This window comes from Eleutherodactylus coqui, chromosome 8, assembly GCF_035609145.1.
Source record: "Eleutherodactylus coqui strain aEleCoq1 chromosome 8, aEleCoq1.hap1, whole genome shotgun sequence".
Taxonomy (NCBI): Eukaryota; Metazoa; Chordata; class Amphibia; order Anura; family Eleutherodactylidae; genus Eleutherodactylus; species Eleutherodactylus coqui.
In genome coordinates, this window is record NC_089844.1 from 78,888,227 (window position 1) to 78,911,402 (window position 23,176).

General features: G+C 42.9%; 1 protein-coding gene across 2 annotated transcripts in view; it reads right to left on the bottom strand.

Annotated features, from left to right (window-relative positions):
* The window catches only part of CERS6 (ceramide synthase 6), a 235,849-nt gene that overhangs the window by 118,973 nt on the left and 93,700 nt on the right, over positions 1 to 23,176 (bottom strand). For both annotated transcript variants that reach the window (XM_066577411.1, XM_066577410.1), the window contains exon 4: positions 6,696 to 6,753. In XM_066577411.1, coding sequence (XP_066433508.1) covers positions 6,696 to 6,753 — 58 coding nt within the window. The remainder of the gene's footprint in view (positions 1 to 6,695; positions 6,754 to 23,176) is intronic.

Genomic DNA, 23,176 nt, shown 5'->3' on the forward strand with positions numbered 1-23,176 from the left:
GAATGGATGCCAAATATGATGAAACTGTATAGGTCCCACTGACTATAATTGGGTCTGTTCCACTTCTGTTTTGCTGTCTGGCATTTTCCTGGACTACACAGTGCAGCATGCTGTGCTATTGTGTCTGGGGTTCTACGCTGGATCTGTGCCGGAGGCTCCAAACTGTGAAAGTATGCCTGAACAGGACTAAAATCAAGAGTTTCTAAAAATCCAAGATCACAAAATCAGAAAGTGTGTGTGCACCAATAGATGTCTGGATCCTACGTCAACTTGATCTTTCAGCTATTTTCGCACATGTTGCCAAGGTTACATCATTCCAGATGAAAATGCACAATTTGTCGGACAGAAAAACCTCAAGGAGAAGCATATATACTTTGTAAGGCGATGCAAACCCCTGGAAAATACTTCTGCTTAAAGGGGCATCATGGTCGTAGCAAACAAATCTAACTCTTTGCATAATGAAATGTTTTACCATGTTCTGATTTGCTTTTTTTTTCTATTGTTTGTGTGTTGTAACGAGCTCGGTACCTGTGAAGTTCCCATTTACGGGCTCCTTCACGCAGACGCATGTGTATACATTTTGCGCACGAAAAAATTGCATGTGCAATACATAGGGAATAGAACCCATTGACTTCAATGGGTTCATTCACATTTCCTTTTTTTGCGCACACATCTGTCTCGTATGCAAAAAAATAGAACCTGCTTAATCTTTTGGCACATTTGTGTTCATAGACGTCTATAGAGGCTGCACAAATGCGCACGCAATATGCAATGGTATGCGGAAATACAGCGCAAAGCCGTGGGGAAAAGAACACATCTGGACCTCTTTAGACTAAACAGCTATTTAATTCTGGGGGTGTAGCAGTGTCCTGTGGGCAAAAACACGTGCCCTGTGTGAGCAAAAAGTACATTAACATGCACCAATACATGCGCAAATCTTTCTCATTCATAGCGCAAATATGTTGCACTGAGGCATGTGCAATTGTATGCCCATGTGAAGGAGCCTTAAGAATGACCGCAGAATGTAACAGTTGAATAGATGCTTTATTTCCTTCACAAAACTGGCAAAACCCTTCATTGTTGCAAACACATGGAGAGTCACAATAAGCTTGATGGTTGCAGTTCACACTGAGTGACACGATAGTTGTTCACCTTTCGGCATTCCTCTACTGGGGGGTTACAACTCAAGTTACTGCTGGCTTCCACCTCTCCTACAGTGCTGCTGTGGGTCCTGAGGGGGCTACCCCCTGCCACAGCCTGCGCCACTTACAGATGTAGCAGTGCTACTGAGATAACGAGGTGTGGCTCAGCATGGCTGTGCTATTTGAATGGCAGCGGCTGCAATAAGCAAACAGCATAGTAGTCCCTGGTGGTCTATGCCAGAAACGTAGCACTCCATCCTTAAAGGATGACGCTGTAGGTGTTTCTCTTGGTTGCACCAATTACATTGTATAAAGCTGCCCAGTACTTCCATGGGACCTCATGACTACTAGGCTATCTTTTACAGATTCTATTCACAACCACAAGTGTGCACATTGCTCAACTTTCTGCATAACAGGAGTACTGTCTCAGACCACCCAGAGGTCACATGGTCTCAGTCCAAGTCCTTGTTACTAAAAGGGTATCGCCACTTAAAGTACCATTAACCTTTACCTTCCAAGAGCAGAAATACAGTAGGACACTTATAACAGCACTTGACTCCGTCCAGCTTATAACAGCACAAACTCCACATAGATTACCTTAACTCGACTCAAATAAGCTGCAACTTGTAATGTATTATGTAACACTAAAAGGAGGGATAGTCTCAAATCAATTGGCCAATCTCTCAAGAGCTTTCCATTCATCACACTTTCCCTTAGAGCACCTTCAGATTGGAAGACTGTTGGGTGCTCAAGCACCCAACAGTCATCCCAACAACTATCGCTCCTATGCTTCCACACAGGAGTGATAGTCATTTAGTAAATGGAGACGAAGCATGCCAAAGACCTCTTCCGACCACCCACCTCCATTTACTGTGAACAGGCAGTTGCTCAAAGATGTACAACTGCCTGTTTATACTGAACAAGAAGCTGCTCACTAGTTGTTTGATTTCACTGAGCTGAAACAAAGTGATTAGAGACAAGAGATGAGCTAGGACGCTCGGATAAAGCAGTTACTCGAGCGAGCATCGCTCTTCTCGAGTAACTGCTTACTGGTCCGAGCAGGGTCAGGGAGAGGGGGAAGGCGGGAGGTAGCATGGGGGAGAGAGAAAGAGATCTCTCACTCTCCCCCCCGCTACCCCCTACCGGCCCCCGCTCACCTCCGCCCCCGAGTCTGCTTGGATCAGTAAGCAGTTACTTGAGAAGAGCGATGCTCGCTCGAGTAACTGCTTTATCCGAGCGTGCTCGCTCATCTCTATTAGAGACTAATCAGCAATTTCTCACTGGCGGGTTCCAAATTTATAACGGGCAACGATCAGTCAAAATCCCTCATTTGAACAATTTTTGGGCCATGTAAAGTATCCTCAGTCTATTAATTCTATTAGTTCCTCGAGGCTAAAATGCACAGGTCACTTTAGAGGCCCCAGCCCGCCAATTTCTTCCATTCCACTAGTTACTCCCCCGCGTAGGGTTGAACACTCTCACGCCCTGCAATGGCCCAGCTATGACTCCTCACAAAATTGAAGTTTCACCTAATCTACAAGACTCTCATCAGCCAGAACCCCGACTTACTCTCCGTGACACTCTGGCTTTGCTGCGCTACATTTTTTTTTCGAAAGCTTGACAACCTTTTTTTTAGCCCTCTGGTTTTCTGGCCATTTTCTATTGACCCTTGACATTTGTGAAGGTCAAATGAATATTCCCAAGTACATATACAAGATCATGAGGTGACGTAACAAATGGCTGTATAAGAGGTATAATAAAGAATTTACATTTATTTCAGATAAAGAACTTCACCTCTAATAGAAAATGTAAAGCACAAAGAAATGGCTAATCGGTTCTTTGCCTACAGCCGTTCCCCGCGGAGTGGTAGCAGACGGTATAACAGAGATAAATTAATTCCATAGCACAGAAATAAGCAGCTGAACACTTCGGGGGGAAAAGGAAATAAAAGAAAACCAGTCCCTAAGTGAAGCACTCCGGTAGCTCCCGTTATGGCGAGCATTGATTTTTTTTAGTCAGCACAAACAGTGATGCTGCCATGATGTGTATGTGTTCGATAGAGAAGAATGCAAAGCTTTTGCATTGACAAAGTATTTTTGTATATTCCAATCCTTTCAAAATCTTAGGAGAGAAATAGTTGCTAGGCAACTTTTTATATCTCGAGAAAGACCAATAAAGTGGATAAACAGCTTATTACAATGCACAGTTTGCAGCAGTTCTCAACCACTTTATTCCAATATTTAAATACACAATGGGGTCATTACCCAAAAGCAAATCTACATTAAACCCCAGTGACAAGCAATGTTCCCTCCAAAAATGAGTGAGATGGAAAGAATAGAATTAAAAAGTTATGGAGGATTTGGGAGACCAACTGTGAATCTCTATTCCCGCCACACTGTCCAGTGTAGTAGAGTTCAGTGGGATCAGCCAACTATGTAATGCCTGTGTGGTCTGCCCGGTAGTCCCCTGATACATGGATCAGGCCCGTTGGATTTCACTGGTCCAAACTTACGGAGAGATGTAGTAATGTCTGGCAAGTGCTCATATTTTCCTTGGTCCATTAAAGGGAATTTGGCCGGTGAACCTGTAGCGTGACCATGGTGTTGTGTAGAGGCTCGGAATACAACAGAAAAACCGCAGGCACAAAGACATAGTTTGCAGTATTTCTTGTTTAGTGGAAAATAGACTCAGAACAATAAGATCTTGACAGGGTATAACCAGTGCCATTTAAGGCCTCATGTCCACGGGTGGATTTGATGCATGGAAGATCCACAGTTCAAGCCGAACATAGGGAAGCATGGGCATCCGTACTTCAATTTACGCATGCAAATTTGTTTTCCGGATTCCGCATGCTCTATTTTAGTGCAGATTCCATGCAGATGGCTCCCATTGAAGACAATGGATGGGCCGCAGATCCTGCGGGAATAGCAGAAGATTAAAGAAAATACTGTACTGCGCATGTGCGCCGGCCAGCACTACCACACACATCCGCAGTACAGAAAAAAAAAAGACAGGCACAGGTACACAGGGTCCTCGGCCGCAGGCAGGGTCTGATTCCACTGTGGGAGCCCACATGCGGAATTCGATCCACCCGTTGACATGAGACCTAACACGGAGTTATCAAACCTGTGATGGTCATCACAATCAAAGTATGGACTCATGGACATACACTATCCTCTAGTCATTACCGAGTTTCCTCCCCAAAAAAGACTGGGTCTTATATTAATTTTTGCCCAAAAAGAGGTGCTAGGGCTTATTTTTAGGGGATGCCTTATTTTACTTAGGGTTCAGGTCCTTCCCGCTGCTCTCCAGAACCCCTGCCTGGTTCCTGCAGTCCTCGGTCGCCCGCACAGGATCATTTCTTGGTTACAGGATTCATAAATCCCGCCTCCATCAAGTGATGGCTGTGATTTGTTCTTCATGCGCTGCATTGATTGGCTCTTTGAGTGCCCTAGCTCAGTCAATCACAGTCATTGCTTTGCTAAGGCTGAATTTATGAATCTCGTAACCAGGAAGTTATCCTGTGTTGGCGGCCAGGACTGCGGAAACCATGCCGGGGTTCTGGAGAACAGCTTGAAGGACCTGGACCGAGACTGCTGGGTGAGTGACTTGGCTGACCTGCATGAAAAGCACTATAAAATGCAGCAATCGCGTTTTTAACTGCCCTTTTCATGCACCAAATACATTCCTATTGACTTTTTAAAGAACTATAAATGTGGCTTATTTTCACGGTAGGGCTTCTTTTTCAAGCTGCCCTGAAAATCCTGAAAAAGCATGCTACAGCTTATTTTTGGGGTAGGTCTCATTTTTGGGAAAAAAAACGGTATAACAACTAAACAGTACACATCTGCTCTATCAGGACACTATTAGCTTTATTTGATCAGTTTGTTTTTATCATTGTTAGCGCTGTCCCCTCAATATTTGGAGTTTCACAATACAGTCTCTCATATTAGCTCGGGTGCCCCACACAGTTTGGAGAGCGCTCTCCTGTACACAAAAAGGCAAATGAAGGCAGTACACTTACAAGCTCAAAAAATGGTGTTGGTCAACTACTTTGAAGCTGTAGTTCCAACTTTGTTGTTTTCAAGATCTTAACCCTTTGCAATCCAATTTGTATTCTGGTTTTCCTAGGGGGTCTTACTCTTTTTCTGCTGTTATACAACGGCGCTATATGCTGGCTAAAGCCAGTACTGCATGAGGTGACACATTGGATAGGCTCTGACAGCAGAGGGTCTTGCAATATACAGTAAGAGAACCCCCGACGGACGTCTTCCAACATCGGAGCTGTACAGCCTTAAATCATAATGTCTTCAGAGGTCAGACAGTGGATTGGAAAGGGTTAAGTGTGAACAGTTTATTCCTATCTCAGAGACCGGTCTCTGCTTACACCTGCTGTTCAACCTCCAAATGATGCAGGTGTTAAGGGGTTAAAGTGATTGTGTAATATTACACAATTACACTGTGTCTGGTATTACAATGTAGCACCATTCTCGTGAATTTAGTACTAAGCATGAAAAAAATAAACAAGAGTAGCGCCATTCTTGAAAAAAGAAACAGCAGCCATTTTTTCTCATTTCAGACAAACCATTTATTGCCTTAATTCCCAATGTAAACCTTATCATTAATACATGAAACATCACTTCAAGTATAAGGTATTCATACATTTATCAGTCTATGTATGCGTTCATGTGCTAATAACATGAGGTATTTATACGTTAATGAACCAAGCTCTCCTGGATATTCACACTAGACATAATTATAAAAAGGATTACGATCCACAGGTAGAGCGCTGGTACCAACAGGACTATTACTGTAGTAAGAAGAAACAGCAAAGTGTCTAAAACAGCTAATGAGGTGTCTAAAACAGTACCTTGGGGCACCATGAGAACTTGACAGAGGTGCTACAACGCTCCTGGCTAGCAAGTCAGAATTAGCCACATTCGGGATTAATTAGTTGCTGGCTATAAACTCTATAGAAAGTGGAATGAAAGAAAGCAACGCAGGAAAGCCCTGCCCACAGCACTCGCCCACCTCCTTATTCTGCTGCCTCACTTGCTGCCATGCAGAGAGGAGTGTGCCCACTCAGGGGACGGCATGTGCAAGCTGGTTGTCCAAAGACTTACTCAAAAAGAAATGCAACAATAAGCTGAAATGTCTCTCTAGGGAGTGAGAGGTTTGAGCACATATAATGGGATAGTGGGGGGGGGGGGGGGGGGTGGGGGAGTCTTGGCCACACATATACTACCAGGGAGGGGAGAGAGGCTTTTAGTATATTTATTGATGACCTGGTGGAAGGATTGTGCCGTAAAATATCCATATTTTAAAATGATACAAAACTGTGTAAATATGTTAACACAAGAGAGGACAGAATGCTGTTGCAAGAGAAACCCCCTTTCTCATAAAGGGTCCCAACAACTGGATCTGCAGCAATCATACATTTATCACTAATCCTGTGCATAGGTGATAAATGTTGTTTGTGGTCCAATACCTTTAGTGTTCAACATTAATAACCATGTTATAGCCTGGATATTAAAAAAAACACGTCCTCCTTACCTTTTTCAGATACCGGACTCCATATGTAAATATATAAAGGTTAAAAGTAAATTTCCACCTGTAAAACAAAGCAGTAAATAATGGAGTAAGTAATAATCTAATGCAGTAAATAACTCATCTAAGTACGTGAACCTCTTAAAAAAAAGCCGGGACACTAAACAGCTCAACCCCCTGGCCTGCTTGCACCTGTCGTCTCTAGCGCCCGCAAGCTGTCTCTATAATATAATGGACAGCCATTCATCTGATGGCTGCCCTGTAATACTACATTTCCCGCACAGCAGCATACACTTGGTGAATCTTCTGGCAAAATCAAGCTGTCGGAGTCTCAAGATCTGAAGAGGGTTGGACCAGAGGCGTAACTTGAAGCTCCTGGGCCCCAATGCAAAACCTGGAACGGGGCCCCCAACTATAATGCTTTATTCATAGTACTGGACTTCCTATATGGAGAAGAGAGGCCTTATGGGCCCCCTAAGGCTCTTGGGCCCAGGTGCAACCGCATCCCCTGCATCCTCTATAGTTACGCCCCTGGGTTGGACGGAAGGGTTGCACAAACTTTGCTGGTCTTAGTGTTCCTATTGTTTGGCTTAATGGGACCACCACAACACTGCTTATCGCTAAAGACCCCTTTAAGGTACATTCACACATAGTAGAAATGTTGCAGATTCTCCGCAGCGGAAAATTGCATCACAAAATCTACATTTCCGCATCAAAAACAGTCAAAATCTGCACCATTGATGCAGATTTTGACGCCAAATCAACTGCGGATTCATAGCTGATTTCGGCTTGCCATTCCCCTCACCCTGCAAGTGCTGATTGCCCTTTATTACAGCGTACAGAGCAGCCCTCACATCTCTCGACCGGCAACTAAATACCACCGGCCAGGTGATGCACCCACTTCCACATCAGCTGACTGGTGGCTGCAGCGCTTAGTAACAGTGCCGGGCGAGGGATGTGTGCCTAAGTGAGCGCTGCTCCATGTGCTGCGGTAAGGGGCTGCTGATTGCTAGGTGAGAAGGGGGGTAAGCTGAAAGCCAGCTACAGATCCACAGCTCATTTCGAGTCAAAATCCACATCAATGGTGTGGATTTTGACTATGTTTCTGATGCGGAAATGCTGTGGATTTTGCAGAGGAAGAAAATCCGTAACATTTCCTCTATGTGAGAACATACCCTCAGATGGCCCGATTATCGGGCACGAATATGCCACCGAACGTTTGTCCATCCAACAATTGGACTATGTGAAAATGCGAACAATCAGCCAACAAACGAGTGAACGCTGATTCCTTGGCTGATTGTTGATTTTTAGCAAACATTTTATCGGCTGTGTAATCAAGGAGATGTACAGCCGGGCTATGGGGGTGAACCGCCGTACTACAGATCATTCCTCCCACTAGTGGTGATTCTCACGACATGTAAAACAAAAGCAAAGAAGTGCTGATTGACATTAAGGGCTCATGTCCACGGGCAAAATAAGAATTAAAATCTGCAGCGGATTTTAACTCTTCTCCTGCCCGCGGATCCGCACCCCATAGGGATGCATTGACCACCCGCGGGTAGATAAATACCCGCGGATCGTCAATAAAAGTGATTTTAAAAAAATGGAGCATGAAAAAATCTGGACCATGCTCCATTTTCATGTGGGTCTCCCGCGGGGACGGCTCCCGCGGGCTTCTATTGAAGCCTATGGAAGCCGTCCGGATCCGCGGGACACAAAAATCTGATTTTACTCACACGCTCCGGTTCTTCTCTTCGCCGCGGTGCCATCTTCTCTCAGTCGCGGCCGGATCATTTTGCTTCGGCCCGGCGCATGCGCGGGGCACGTCACCGACGTCATCATGTACATCCGCCGAGCCGAAGAAAGAAGATCCGGCCGCGACGAGAGAAGATGACGCCGCAGCGAAGAGAAGAAACGGAGCGGGTGGGAGGTGAGTTTATTCTTATTTATTCCTATTTTCAGCCCTCATGTCCGCGGGGCAGGAGGGACCCGCTGCAGATTCTACATGGAGAATCCGTAGCGGGCCTGATTTTCCCCGTGGACATGAGGCCTAAGGGTGGGGATAGACGGAACAAGTATCATTCAAATAGGCGAAAGTGAGCGATACAAATATCATGGTCTTAACTTTCATCACTCAGGAGGATTGAAGGCTGAGTCAACCTTGAGTCAGCTATCTGACCCAATCGGGGATTGAACCTGCAACCTTCAGGTCATGAGCGAGAGCTTAGGACTGCATTTATGTACAATTGCCTTTTTCTTTGTCACAGCTTTGTATCAGGCCAGAGCTACTGAAAACGGTGACATGGGATGTAGTGGTGTCACAAGCAACATCCAGACATGGTGCAAAGGGTTGTGTCACATTCATCTAAAAAGGGTTGAGAAGCAATGTGGCTGCAATGTGTTGAGACAAACTAGTTCACCAATGCCTCTGGTATAGTTGGAGGGACAGTATGTCACCATGTAGCCCTAGCCTAATTTTATCTAGTGCTATTACATAAAAGCCCCGTCTCTGACCCTCCACATGGCCTGTCTTGTATTAAGCATTCATCAGAGTATACACATTATGCATTGTGACAGCCCTCCATGCAAAAGGACATCGCTGGTCACTCCCCCCCCCCCCCCAACCTCTTCATATTGCACAAGGTTAGTCTATCATAAAGCATGTCTGTTCTCAATGCACAAGGGCACTCAACTTCCAAACTATGGCAACACATGAGCAATACCGGTTTACTATAAAAAATAGAGACTTTCAGCGTTTTATAGAAACAAAAGTATTAGTCATATAGCCAAAATACTTACATGGTTTTTAGCACGTCTTTAAGTTTGTGTGACTCAGGCCGTTCTCACACATGCATTTACAAAAAGGGGCGTCAGAAACCATGGCGTTTTAACGTGATTTCACTTTAAGACTCCAGGGGGAGCCCAGGGTGGCAGTACCAATGTGGTTCACTGATGGAAATGCTGGGCAACCCCCCGAATTATCATGGCGTCATTAATAGGTTGCTGGTCTGCATGGTGCACTACATATATCAGAATGGTCTGGCACCCTGTATCCACTATGTGTGGGAGTATACGCCAAGCAGCCACCCCCCTCATTATCAAGTGGCAGTGTGAGTGGCTGTCTCATTGGTGTCCTGCACAGGTGTAATTAGCTCCCTCATTTGGTAGTCAGCTACCTGCATGGTGAGAGGATGCATCTATATGCACTCCTTACTCAGTAAGTAATGGCCGTTTTCTGGAATCATATATATCTGTATAGCTTGTATATATAACTATTTCTATATAAATAAATAAATATATATATATATATATATATATATATATATATATATATATATATATATATAGTGAGACAGTGACCGGCAAAGTTGTTGAGGGCAGATAGGTGTCTCCCACGATGCTCTCTTATGAGGCTTTAGGGAGCACCTGGGCAGATACGTGCCACCGAGCAGCCTGGGCTCGGTGGAGGAAGCCGGCAGTATGGTGTCAGTAACACTAAGTTACTGACACATTGTAGTTGATGTAGTGGCTCCAAGCCACATAGTCCAGGCCGGCTTTTCCTGGAGTGGTCAAAGCGAAGGGTGGGATGACCACTCCCACATACCAGGTGAGGCTGGTACCAGGCCTTATAAAGCCTGGGCCTGCAGGTCTTGGAGAGAGTGTGCTGAGACCTCTGCAGGTCTGAGGACCAGACTGGCTGTGCGCAGCAAGCTGTGTTTTTTGCAGTGAGTAGTCAGGGCCGGTCTATGTACAGTTAGTGCTCAGATGAGCAGGTGTTAATTTATGTTGGCCTGGAGTTAAGGTCTGATTTTGCTTTATTTGTGCTGAAATAAACCCAGGCGAAGCCTGGACTAAAGAACTTTATCCCGTGTGTCACTGTCTCTGGCCGTGGATGCCCAGGTTGCTAGCTATCCTAACGCTAATCCCTCACAATATATATATATATATATATATTTTTATATATATATATATATATATATATATATATACACATATACAATCTTTTTAAGGCTACTAGGCCATTACGTCAAGATCTTGGCATATATATATATATATTTATTTATTTATTTTTCTAGTTAGCCTATGCAGGTGTCAACTCTATAATACTTTTGTATTTTCTATCGAGTATTTAACATTATAGATATTTCTGGTTACCACAGTACCACACTATTTTTGCTCAACATTATGACTAAGAGGCTGCAAGTAAATAATATACAAAGGAGGCAATATCTACAAAATAACCCTGTATATGGATACAATCTTTAAAAAACACTTATTTAAATAACTATTAAAAGAGGCTCAATATATAGAAGATAGACATATAGCACAAATAATCCACTATATATATATAACGCCCAAGTACTACAACTCCTTACAGATAAGTGGAGTGGATGGTATTGCTGTTAAAAAGGCACTGAAATGTGAGAGTGCATAGTGTGTCATTTATAGTCTGACATGGGTCCCCAGAGCAGTATAAACTCCCAGATGCTGCGCACTTCTTCATACAATATGATCCACCAATGATAGTTTAAGGCCAGACTCACATGACCAGGTTGGATTCCGCATGTGGAAGGCCCACAATAGATTTCGGCTGTTAGCCTGTCTGCTGAGCTTGCATACGACACTTATCTGTATTGCATATGACCGCGGAAGGAAAAATTTAAACTATATGCCATCCAATGCCTTCATTTTATCGTGAAACACCCATGAGAAAGCCAATCGCAGAATTTGCAATACAAATCTGGCTTAAGGCAGAGTGAGATGCAGAAGGGCCGATGTCTACTATCCCTACAGAGTAGTTGCCCAAAAAATGCCTCTTCATGGTCCTTAAGTCTCACCACGAACTCCAAAATAGATAAGACCCCCACCAATCCTGAGAAATGGAGTCCCCTGTAGCTCTTTTCTCCTCACTACAAGCTCACTTCTTTCATTTGCAGTGATTGAATGGAGCGATGACCATGCATGTGCAGTGCTGTGCCATTCATTTCCAATGGGATGGCTGGAGGTAGCTGAGTGCAAGCGCTCGTCTATTTTTTTAGCCCCATTGAAATGAATGGAGTGGTGGCCAAGCATGCGTGACCATCGACCCATTCAATCTGACATCACTGTGGGTAGGTGAAATTACTCTACAGTGACAAGAAGATGGGGACATGGGACCTCTGTTCTTGGGATCAGTGGGGTTCTGACCAGTGAGACACCAAAGATCAGACTTTTATCACCTATCCCATGGATAGGTGGTAAGAGTTAATTATGGTACAGCCCTTTTAGTTTCCTGTGGATTAGTATATTTTATAAAGTATAATGGAAGCTCTTATTCATGTGCTTAATTTTTCCCTATATTATTTTCTATCATATTCTTAAATTAAGTGTATTAATTACATACATAAGTAATAAAGGTAGAATATGAAACAGAAAGAAAAGAAAATATAATGTACAACAATCCTGAATTAGACAGATATGCCATCAATGTCTGACAATGGAAACTGCTTGCCCCCATCAGTATGTAGAAAGGTCAGAGCCAAGAAATGGTAAAGAAGAACAGAGTTACCTTTTTGGAAATTCCATTGATACTATTTTGTTGACTTGCTACTATTCCTATTCCAGAGCCTAATCCAATGTGGCATTGTTTAAAACAAAAAATGGAGCTGTAACCTGGGTGCAGGTCCCAGTGACTAGACCTCCACAAATCAGATATATCTCATCAGTATTTTATCTAAGGCAGGACGTAAAGGGATGTTCAATTTTTTAATAAATGATCTATAGTAGGGAATTGAGGAAAAACTGATCAAATTTGCCGACAACACAAAGCACTGAGTGATAGCTACCACTAGAGAAGAGAGAGGATTCAAAAAGATCTAGACAAGCTTGAACAATGGGTGGCGACTAAAGCTCTATTTAGATGGGACGAATGTCGGGCAAACAATGCCTGACACTTGTTCCTGCACATACTCGCTACCGTGCTGATGCATGGGTGCTAGTATCGCTGGCTCACAGCGTGGAGGCTGTAGGAGATTTCTCTCCTCTCACTCCCGCACCCCTCTCCATTGACTTAACATAGTGGCCGTTCAATACTGAATGGCTGCTATTTACACTGAGCGATCAGCGATCTGCTCATTGTCCATCATTTATGCAACATAAACGATGAGCTGATCACTCACTGTAAATAGCAGCCGTCCACTATTTTAAGTCAATGGAGAGGGATGGGGGAGCGCAAAGAGTGAAATCTCCTGCAGCCTCCCCGCCCCACTGCTGGCCGCTCTGTGAGCGAGCCAGCACTTCTAGCTCCCATGCAACAGCACAGGAGCAACGACACACAGGGACGAGTGTCGGGCATCATTTGCCCAACATTCGTCCCGTCTAAATTAAGCTTAACAGAATGGTATTTAACTAGCAGAAATGCAAAGTCCTACATCCGGGCAGGAAAAATGAAATAAGCACATACAGAATGGGAGGACTTGGGCTACGCAGCAGCAGCACATGTGAAAAAGACTTGGGTATACTAATAGATCATAGACTAAACATGAGTCAACAATGTGATGCAGCAGCAAAATAGGCAAAAACAATTCTGGAATGTATTAAGAGAAGCATAGCGTCTAGATCACGTGAGGTCATTATCTCCCTCTACTCTTCCTTAGCCACACCTCATCTGGAATACTGTGTCTAGTTCTGGGCCCCCCAATTTAAAAAAGACATGGATAAATAGGAGCAAGTTCAGAGAAGAGCTACCAGGATGGTGAGCAGGCTGCAAACCATGTCCTATGACCCTAGAGGTTCCTTCGAATTCGACGATTCTATATCTTGGCCATATTAGTGATTACAGCTGCATTGGAAGAGGACACGTTGAGCAGTAGCACATAGGAGAGTGAGGGAAGCAGAGACAAGGTGGACAAGCAGTGTTGAAGATGAGGGAGGCTTCCTTCCCACTCAGAATTGGTCCCGAAATAGACAACAGCACTACGGACCTGAGACAAAAGTGTGCACATTATAGGAACTATGATGGACTGATGCGACTGAAGGTATATGTCCCCAGGGACTGTGATACGGGAAAATGTGACAATGCAGTGTCATGTTCAGCAGTAGAATAAGAAATGTTATACAAAACATTGTGTGCGAAGTGATGTCATGTGAAGATAGAACATAACTGTAACCAGAGAACAAGGCACTTTGAGTCGTGGTGTAATGCACCTGTAAAAGAAGTGTTCTCAACTACGGTGCATTGAGTCCGCAGTGACACGGGACTCCAAAGTTCGTGATATAATCTAGCTCCTATGGTGCATTGAGGCCGCAATGTTGTCATGCTGTGGACCTTTGAGAATATAATACGAAGTACGGCTATGAATATGGAGTGCTACAGGGACAGTGATTGGTTATTATGGCGGTTTATAGTGCCTTGTCTCACCAAAGTGTTCCCCTGATATAGTTATGTGGATATATACATTGTAAGAGTGAACTTCGGTTAAAAATGATGCAACTTTTAAATCTGCTGACCTTCCTATACACTGATGTAATGTCACCTTAGCCTTGGCAATCGAGGGTTAATCATCCATTCTGCTGTTTAGCTGCTGGGTTGGCTGAGATGATTGATAGCTAAGTCAGCCATCCAGTAACTTTATTAATTTGGCTTTCTATTGCGCTGGCTAGGATAATTGTCAGTTCAGCCAGTCAATGAGGTGCTTCTTGTGCTATTTAGTCCAACTCCTCTGAATAGAGGTTGCTGGTTATACAGTGTGTGTATTGCTCATGCTGTGCCAGAGCAATCTTTAGTGGAGTCCTCAGTTATCCAAGTGTTCAGTATTAGTGATTTAGTTAGCTCAGTACTTTGGGTTTACTTAGTATCTGATGGCTAGTGTTTAGTGTAATTGCTGTAAGGTAGCCTAGGACTGATCTCTCTTCCTTAGTGGGGTCACCCTTTTCAAGGCAGGTGTTCCACTTGAGGGACTGGTCCAGTTTGAGCAGTTCTTGTGATCTTATCCATGTTATTCTCTATAGCTTGCTATATTCAGTACTGTTATCTTTATTTATTCCGAAAAGACCTGTATTACATGTCACCAGTTTTACTCCGCTGTTGTATCCAAAACTTATCACCTCCGGTTGTGCAAACTAGATTGTCCAGTCATGGCAGGTTCTCAGGAGGCCTCCAGAACTAGCTCTTTAACTTTTTTACCTTTATACACCTATATTGCTCATATGTAATACGCAGAGTCATTATGGCTGCATGCGCCATTTACCTATCTTGTTTTCATTTTCACGGCTCACAAACTAAATGTATTTTTAAGTAAGTTCATCAAGCCGCTCTCATTAAATGAGGGAAATATGATTAACTTCACAATGGTGCATTCACAGAAAGTGTTTTCTATGTAATAGCCTTTTCTGCTATTTTTCTGACGGTAATTATAGCACTGTGTCACTGCGCTATTATTTCATTGCAATATAGAATTGCTTGCTAGGTTAAGAGTCCTACAATGAATGTATTTCAGCTATTACAATTACCCATGAATGTAATCTCCTAGTGCTGCTTCTTTGTTGACCTTTGCTGATAAAGAATAAAAAGTCATTAAAAGTAACTTTGATTCCGCCTTCGCAATTGCTGTAGTTGCAATAATCCTACTATATGTAGAAATGAACAAAACCAGAGGAAATCAAAATGCTATAACAAATTATTGTTTTGCACAGGGGCGTAGCCAACACTAGGGGGAGCTAACTTCATAGAATTTGTTACAGCCTCCATTCAGTTCAAAAGTAGATGTATACATTTCTATATCCTGAGCTCCCCCTAGTGGTGGCTGCAGACAGATACAGTTTAATCATGCAAAGGTTTTTTTTCCGGGAGTATTGATGAACTATCCTGTCTGATGCGTGTATGAGTGTTGTGGCCTCTTCTCAGGGTTGTGATGTCACATTCATTAGTCACATGGCCTAAGAGCAGCTCAGTCCCATTCAAGTGAATGGGACTGAGCTGCTATACTGGGCACAGATGCTGGCTGATCAGTGAGGTTCCCAAGTGGTAGACCACTACCTATCAGATATTGATGACATCGCAGAAAACTCCTTTAATTCTTTGACTTTGTAAAGGGAGATGACTTTTTATGGGTCATTTTGTATGGCAATGTTTTGGGTAGCTCTGTGTGGATATCATTGTGCTGGCACTACTATGTGATTTACGCTTCTTCATTGGCACGACTGTAGAATGCTAATGCAAGGTTGAAACTGTGTTTAAAGGGTTTTCTAGGGACTTTTAAAAACCTGCTACAGGGCTATGGATGGAACAAGATAAAAAAGTATCCAGAACACTCCTATTAAATATTCTGTAGCCACGTCGCATCCTCTCCGGTCCCCATAGCTCTGGTCCCAGAAGCTCCTGCAGCGGTTACGTGCCATCCATCATTCACGTTACTGTTGCAGCCAATCAGAGGCTTCAGCAGTGATACTGTTATGGACAACATGAGAATACTGAGGTTAGAAGTTGTCTGCAGCCAATAGATAACTGATGAACAGCAAGCAAATGCTGCAAGAGCTTCCAGGACTGGAGAGAGACATTTAAAGAGTACTGTATAGTTTTAGTTTTTTTTCATCTTATTTTCTACACTTTGCAAGCTTTTTTCAAAGTTTTGCAAAACTTCTTTAAGCCCTTCCTGTCACATACATAAGCATAATGGAAGTGGAGGGGTTAATACGGAATGCAGTACATTTACGGCATGTGGATGGCACAGGCTCAGCTCCGAAGTAGGAACCATCTGTGACATGGTAATGGGTGTCCCGCAGCAATAGCAAGGATCAGCAAGAACATCAAGCCCTGCTGTTAACGGGGTTGTCCAAGTTGTAGTTTTCCCCAGTCAGGCTGCCCCAGTCTGTTTTCGGGACATCATAGGTGCTGCAGCCAATGACAGAGCTCAGCCCTCAGTCGCCGAGCTCTTTTACTGGCTGCAGCACCTGTGACGTCCCGTAAATGGGGCGGGACTGCAGCTTGTTAACTAATACAGGCGCGGAGGACCAAGCAGTGCATGGGACACAGCAGGACCGGCGAGAAGTGAATATATGTCTATTTGTTCTGTTTCTGCATGGTGAATGAGTTTTACCCAGAAACTACAATTTGGCAATTTGGCCAACCCCTTTATTCTATTACATACCACAATCAATCTTGATCATGGCATGCACGGAATTAACAGAGGGAGGGAGCACTTGCATTTTCATTGTGGAGGGCCAAAAGTTAGCCATGCAACCAAAGGTCTAACAAGTGGCCTTCTGGTTAGACATAGCTTCCCGTGTAAATGTACTGCTGAGAGATATTATAAGATCATAGGTCCAAGTGCCCCACAGGAACAAGAAATGGTGAAAAAAAAAAATATTTTAAAAATTCACAGAAAACATTTTTTTTTTAACTTTTCACTTTTTTGTTTGAAAAATATCTTAATACGCCACGTGTAATTGCCTGTAAGATAAATTGAAAACACTTATTATCCCTGCAGGGCAAACATTACCAAAAAAAAAGATAAAAAACAGCCAAAATGCTTTTTCATTCATTCAAGCTCTTAAAAAATGCAATAACTAATCAATGCTGAGAACCTACTAAAGAAAAAATGTAACTGTCACGTACGTGCAGCACATGAATACCTTGCTAAGCACGGACACTGGGTGATGATTACCATTATAGTAGCTGAAAGACTATTGCACTGAAGAACAGTGCACGCCACAACTGAAGTATGTAACCCAGCTGTAAGACCCTGCATGGCAACAGGAAATGTACACAGGGTAGAAGATAACTGCACACTATGCTATGTGGGAGGGTAGAACCACTCCATGAGAGAGGCGGCCTGGCCCTAAACTAGCAGAGAGGTGACGGGTCCCTGCCTAAAGCAGGGTCATCGCCTCGATAAAGGTGACCCCAAGGTCTTCTTTCTGGGCCCTGATAGTCCCTATAGGAACCCCTGGAGAGATGAACTGACACCACAAAGTAACAATAATAATGGAAACCAAAATACAACTGATAGCAAGCAAACAGCACTTATTTGAAAATGTACCAAGCGCTTCCCGGGATAAAAGGTGGATCCACTCGATGGATATTCAGTTATAAAATTTTATAACTGAATATCCATCGTGTGGATCCACCTTTTATCCTGGGAAGCGCTTGGATCATTTTTCTTTTTTTTCCTTTGGACATTATACCATTGGGTCCCCCGGCCAAGGGGGGACACAAAGACCCGAGCAGCTCTCCTTTTAGGATTGGGACAAAGAGCGTCCATTCTTACAGGCTCTCTTGGACTTGGAGGTACCGGTGGGAGTCACCCTCATGTGACTTCACCGAGTACCAGGGTAAGTCCACCATATTTTCTATCCATTTATCCTGATTATATGCACGTAGGGGCGCTACTCTGATTCCTATACATTTGTATTATCTGAAAATGTAGCAATTCACCCAGGCTAGAGGAACAGGAGACACCAGCCTTTCCTCTAGAGATCTGAAAAAGCAGCACTGAACACCAGGAGGGGTGAGAATATATAGCCACACTGCATCTGAAAACTGTCAGAGTGAATAGAAAACCACACCTCCACCCTACTCCCAGGCATGACTAATCCAGCATGTATCCATGCAGCAAAGGCAGACAGCACCAGCAGACTCTGCACATGGTACAATAACCCTTGTCCTGCTTAACAAGGCAACAGGTCTTTGCCTGTGTTGAAACCACAATGCCACGATGTTGTATTGACCGACAAGCCACAATAGTACCTCCCCTCTGAGGAGGGGCCTCTGGACCCTTAGGTCCTGGTTTACCAAGATTCCATATATGAAAATTCCTGGCCAAACAGTCTGCATTGACCTCAGCCGCTGGAACCCACATCCCCTCCTCAGGACCGTACCCCCGATAATGCACCAGATACTGCAGCGAGTTCCTGACTCAACAAGAGTCAATGATGCAGCTGACCTCGAACTGCAGATTTGGTCAGGTCTGTCAGTTCATTCTGGGTTATCATACCCAGAGGTTGGGCATCGGTATATGTCTGAAACCACATGAGACTTCCATCTTGGCTATGTGTGTTTGTGAATGTGCAACTATCCTGATGAAACAGTAAAAATAGCTGTGGAAACGTGTCGATAGATAGAACAGATGCTAAATATAACAGAGATCGCCTAAAGGACTAACATCAGTACCAGACCAGGCATTAGTTAGAAATGCACAGAGTGCAGATGAGACTCTAATAAGTCTCATAAAAGATTAGCATTAGAGATGAGCGAACGTACTCGTTTCTGGTGTTTTTGCACTCAAGCACCGCTTTTTCCCAGTAACTGACTACTCGGACGAAAAGATTCAGGAGGCGGCGTGGTGGAGCGGGGGGTAGCAGTGGGGAACAGGGGAGAGCTCTCTCTCTCCCCACTCCCCTCTACAACCCCTCGCTCACCCCCGGTGCCCCCCGAATCTTTTCGTCCGAGTAGTCAGTTACTGGGAAAAAGCGGTGCTTGAGTGCAAAAACACCAGAAAAGAGTACGTTCACTCATCTCTAATTAGCAAATATCTGAGCTAGATCTGTGACCACAAAAAAGTATACAACTGTCAATGTGAGTGAACCCTTATTCAGTCCAACAGCCCGAATCCTCTTGTACAAGGACGGTGGAGTGACTGCTGAAACGGTACCGACCAATAGAATCAATGGTGGACATTCTAAGAGAGAAAAAAAAGAACAGCAGGGGGCGTCATAACGAGTATGGATCAGCCATGAGAGCATTTCTTAAAAAGTAGTTCTTTTTGAGAATGGCTATATTTTGCATGATCGAACAGAGAAATCTAATAGTTAATCGAGAGACAACTCCTTTAAATCTAAACTGTTAGATCACATATCTGATCGGGCAAGATGGAGGACGTAATCTGACTTCTAGTTGACTTTGGGGAATAAAAACCAAACTCTAATAGGTTGCTGTGGGCAAAAATGGCTTTTTGTCTCTGAGGCCCAATGTACCTGCTTGGTTAACTGTTGTAGATACATTATATTAAACTTTTATGGAACAGTATGGTACATCTTATTACTCCGATGACAATCAATGTAAATATGTGTCAGTACAACATGTACCTACTTAATATCAATCTACAAGCGCTCTCCACGATCATTTCTCTTCCACACATTTATTAACAAGTAGCAGACACGACCGGCAGAACAGAAGCCTTTTTTTTAGCTCCCAGATTGCGAATAAAATTATAATTTTCTATAAACTAGGAAAGAGGAGAAGTGAGGAGAAATGTAATAAAGATTCAGCTACAGCATGTAGTCCAGAAATTATGAGCGGATCGTCTGCCATTGGCTTCTGTAACACAACTTACCGTAATAAGGAATCTCATAAAATAATTAAAAAATACAACCATACTAGCAGATTATTGCAATACATTTTTGGGTTACGAAGGTTTATTCTGTTTTCTGGACATGATTAGAGCGACAGCTGCAACCGCAATTTCGTAGGCTTCCATTACGGTAGACACCTGGGCAAAATGTCAGAAAACGAGTGTCCGGGAGTGAGCTGTAAGCATGCTGAAAAGGGTGCAAATAAAGGAAAACCCAGACTAGGTGCAACACTTTTATGGAACCACCAAGAATCCAAAAAATTCAGATGCAAAATGTTTTTTATTAGATAACAGCAATGTGTTTTGAGGCTGCAAAAGCCTATTTTTTAGATAACTGGAGGCCTTGAGTAGGGTTGCTTGTTGTGATCAACAGGACGGTAAAAACAGGCTGATTTTTGCTAAGCCTTCTTAAAGGGGTTGTCCCGAGGCAGCAAGTGGGTCTATACACTTCTGTATGGCCATAATAATGCACTTTGTAATATACATTGTGCATTAATTATGAGCCATACAGAAGTTATAAAAAGTTTTTTACTTACCTGCTCCGTTGCTGGCGTCCTCGTCTCCATGGTGCCGACTAATTTTTGGCCTCCGATGGCCAAATTAGCCGCGCTTGCGCATTCCGGGTCTTCAGCAGTCTTCTATGGAGCCGCTCGTGCCAGAGAGCGGCTCCGTGTAGCTCCGCCCCGTCACGTGCCGATTCCAGCCAATCAGGAGGCTGGAATCGGCAGTGGACCGCACAGAAGAGCTGCGGTCCACGAAGACAGAGGATCCCGGCGGCCATCTTCAGCGGTAAGTATTGAAGTCACCGGAGCGCGGGGATTCAGGTAAGCGCTCCGGTAAACTTTCTTTACTTCCCTGCATCGGGGTTGTCTCGCGCCGAACGGGGGGGGGGGGTTGAAAAAAAAAAAAACCCGTTTCGGCGCGGGACAACCCCTTTAAACAAATTTTGCCAAAATTGTAGCTTTCGGCTTGGAGCCAGTGTGTTGGCTTAGCACTGCTGCCTTGCAGTGCTGAAACTCTAGGTTCAAATCTGACCCTGAAAGGGATATAAACTTGGGGCCCCATCACTGCAAGGCAGCAGTGCTAAGCACCAGGTTACCATCACCACCTCCACTGTTCAAAGGACATTTTGAAGGTCAAAATAAAAAAGCCTGATAATATTCCCATTGATTTTAATGGAAATCAAAATTGGGAATCTCATTTCACAATTATTTTTTTTAATCGGTTCGGTCACTCCCGATCCAAGTATTTCAATAATCGCTGAACACTACCCATGCGTAGCAATCTGTAAAGGGCAGGGGCCATGTGGAGCAGTCTCAGACGCTTTTCTGCATCCTAACACCTTTGTTTTTGATTAACACCTCTAGGACATGGTCGTTTTTTTCAATTTTTGGTTTCTTCTGTCCACTTTCAAAAATATCATAACTCTTATTTTTCTGTCAATGTAACTGTCAGACGGTGTGTTTTTTGCGGGACGAGTTGTATTTTTCAATAGTGCTATTTCATGTACCCTACAATGTACTGAAAAACTAAAGGAGTTCTAAGTGAAGGGAAATGAATTTTAAAAAACACAATCATTTCTCCATCTTTTGGGGAGAGTTCTTGTATTTAAGCGTATAAACTGTGGCAGAAATGTCATGACAACAATATAGTCATGTTGTCAAGGCTTGTTGAAAGGTTGAACACTGACGTATAGGAAATACACCTTAGTATAGGTGGCAATGCGGAAAAACTTTTCCATCCAGAAATTTACATACTCTCATAGGAGTATTAGTTTGAGGACAAACAGGGTAGTCGCAATCAATCTTTCGGAATACAATTTATTTGCATTGTCAATGGTTGAAGAAGTGAGGGGCCAAAAATGCCTCAGCAGTAAACTCTGCAGTGAAGATGGCATAGCGATCTGGACTGGTGGGAAAAGAAAATGAAAGAGAAAGATTCCTACCAGAGAAGATGCCACCTGCAAGTCACTGTATTTAACTTTACTGAAATCACCTATTTCTGCAAAGTGGCTGTATATAACTGGCTCTAAATATCATGCTAAATAGCTCTGTTGGCATAGATAGATATGAGATTGATAGATAGATAGATAGATAGATAGATAGATAGATAGATAGATAGATAGATAGATAGATAGATAGATAGATAGATAGGAGATAGATAGATAGGAGATAGATAGATATTAGATAGATAGATGGGAGATAGATAGATAGATAGATAGATAGATAGATAGATAGATAGATAGATAGATAGATAGGAGATAAATAGATAGGAGATAAATAGATAGATAGAGAGAGAGATAGATAGATAGATAGATAGATAGATAGATAGATAGATAGATAGATAGGAGATAAATAGATAGATAGGAGATAAATAGATAGATAGGAGATAGATAGATAGATAGATAGATAGATAGATAGATATGAGATAGATAGATAGATATAGATAGTATATAGATATAGATAGATAGATAGATAGATAGATAGATAGGAGATAGATAGATATGAGATAGATAGAGAGATAGAGAGATAGATAGGAGATAGAGAGATAGATAGATAGATAGATAGATAGATAGATAGATAGATATGAGATTGATAGATATGAGATAGATAGAGAGATAGAGAGATAGATAGGAGATAGAGAGATAGAGAGATAGATATGAGATGGATAGATAGATAGATAGATAGATAGATAGATAGATAGATAGATAGATAGATAGATAGATATGAGATAGATAGAGAGATAGATAGGAGATAGAGAGATAGAGAGATAGATATGAGATGGATGGATAGATAGATAGATAGATAGATAGATAGATAGATAGATAGATAGATAGATATGAGATAGGTAGATAGATAGATATTGCACTTGCCTACTTTATTTATGCCTTATTTAAATAATCTATAATTCAGCCCCATTTATAAGCATTTACGTTAGTCTACGCTACGGTATGTTTGCAATTGCAAGTAGTTTAAAAGATGACTGCACAGGAGCATTTTATCTCCATTTGAAAAAGTGATAAAACTCGGATGAATTTGCCAAACTGAAATGATACTGTAAATTAAATTAAGTAGTATTAATATATTGTAGCTTCAGGGTAAAATAAAGCCAGATATGAGTGCACAAGCATTTAGCGTTAATATAAAGCATACGGAGATG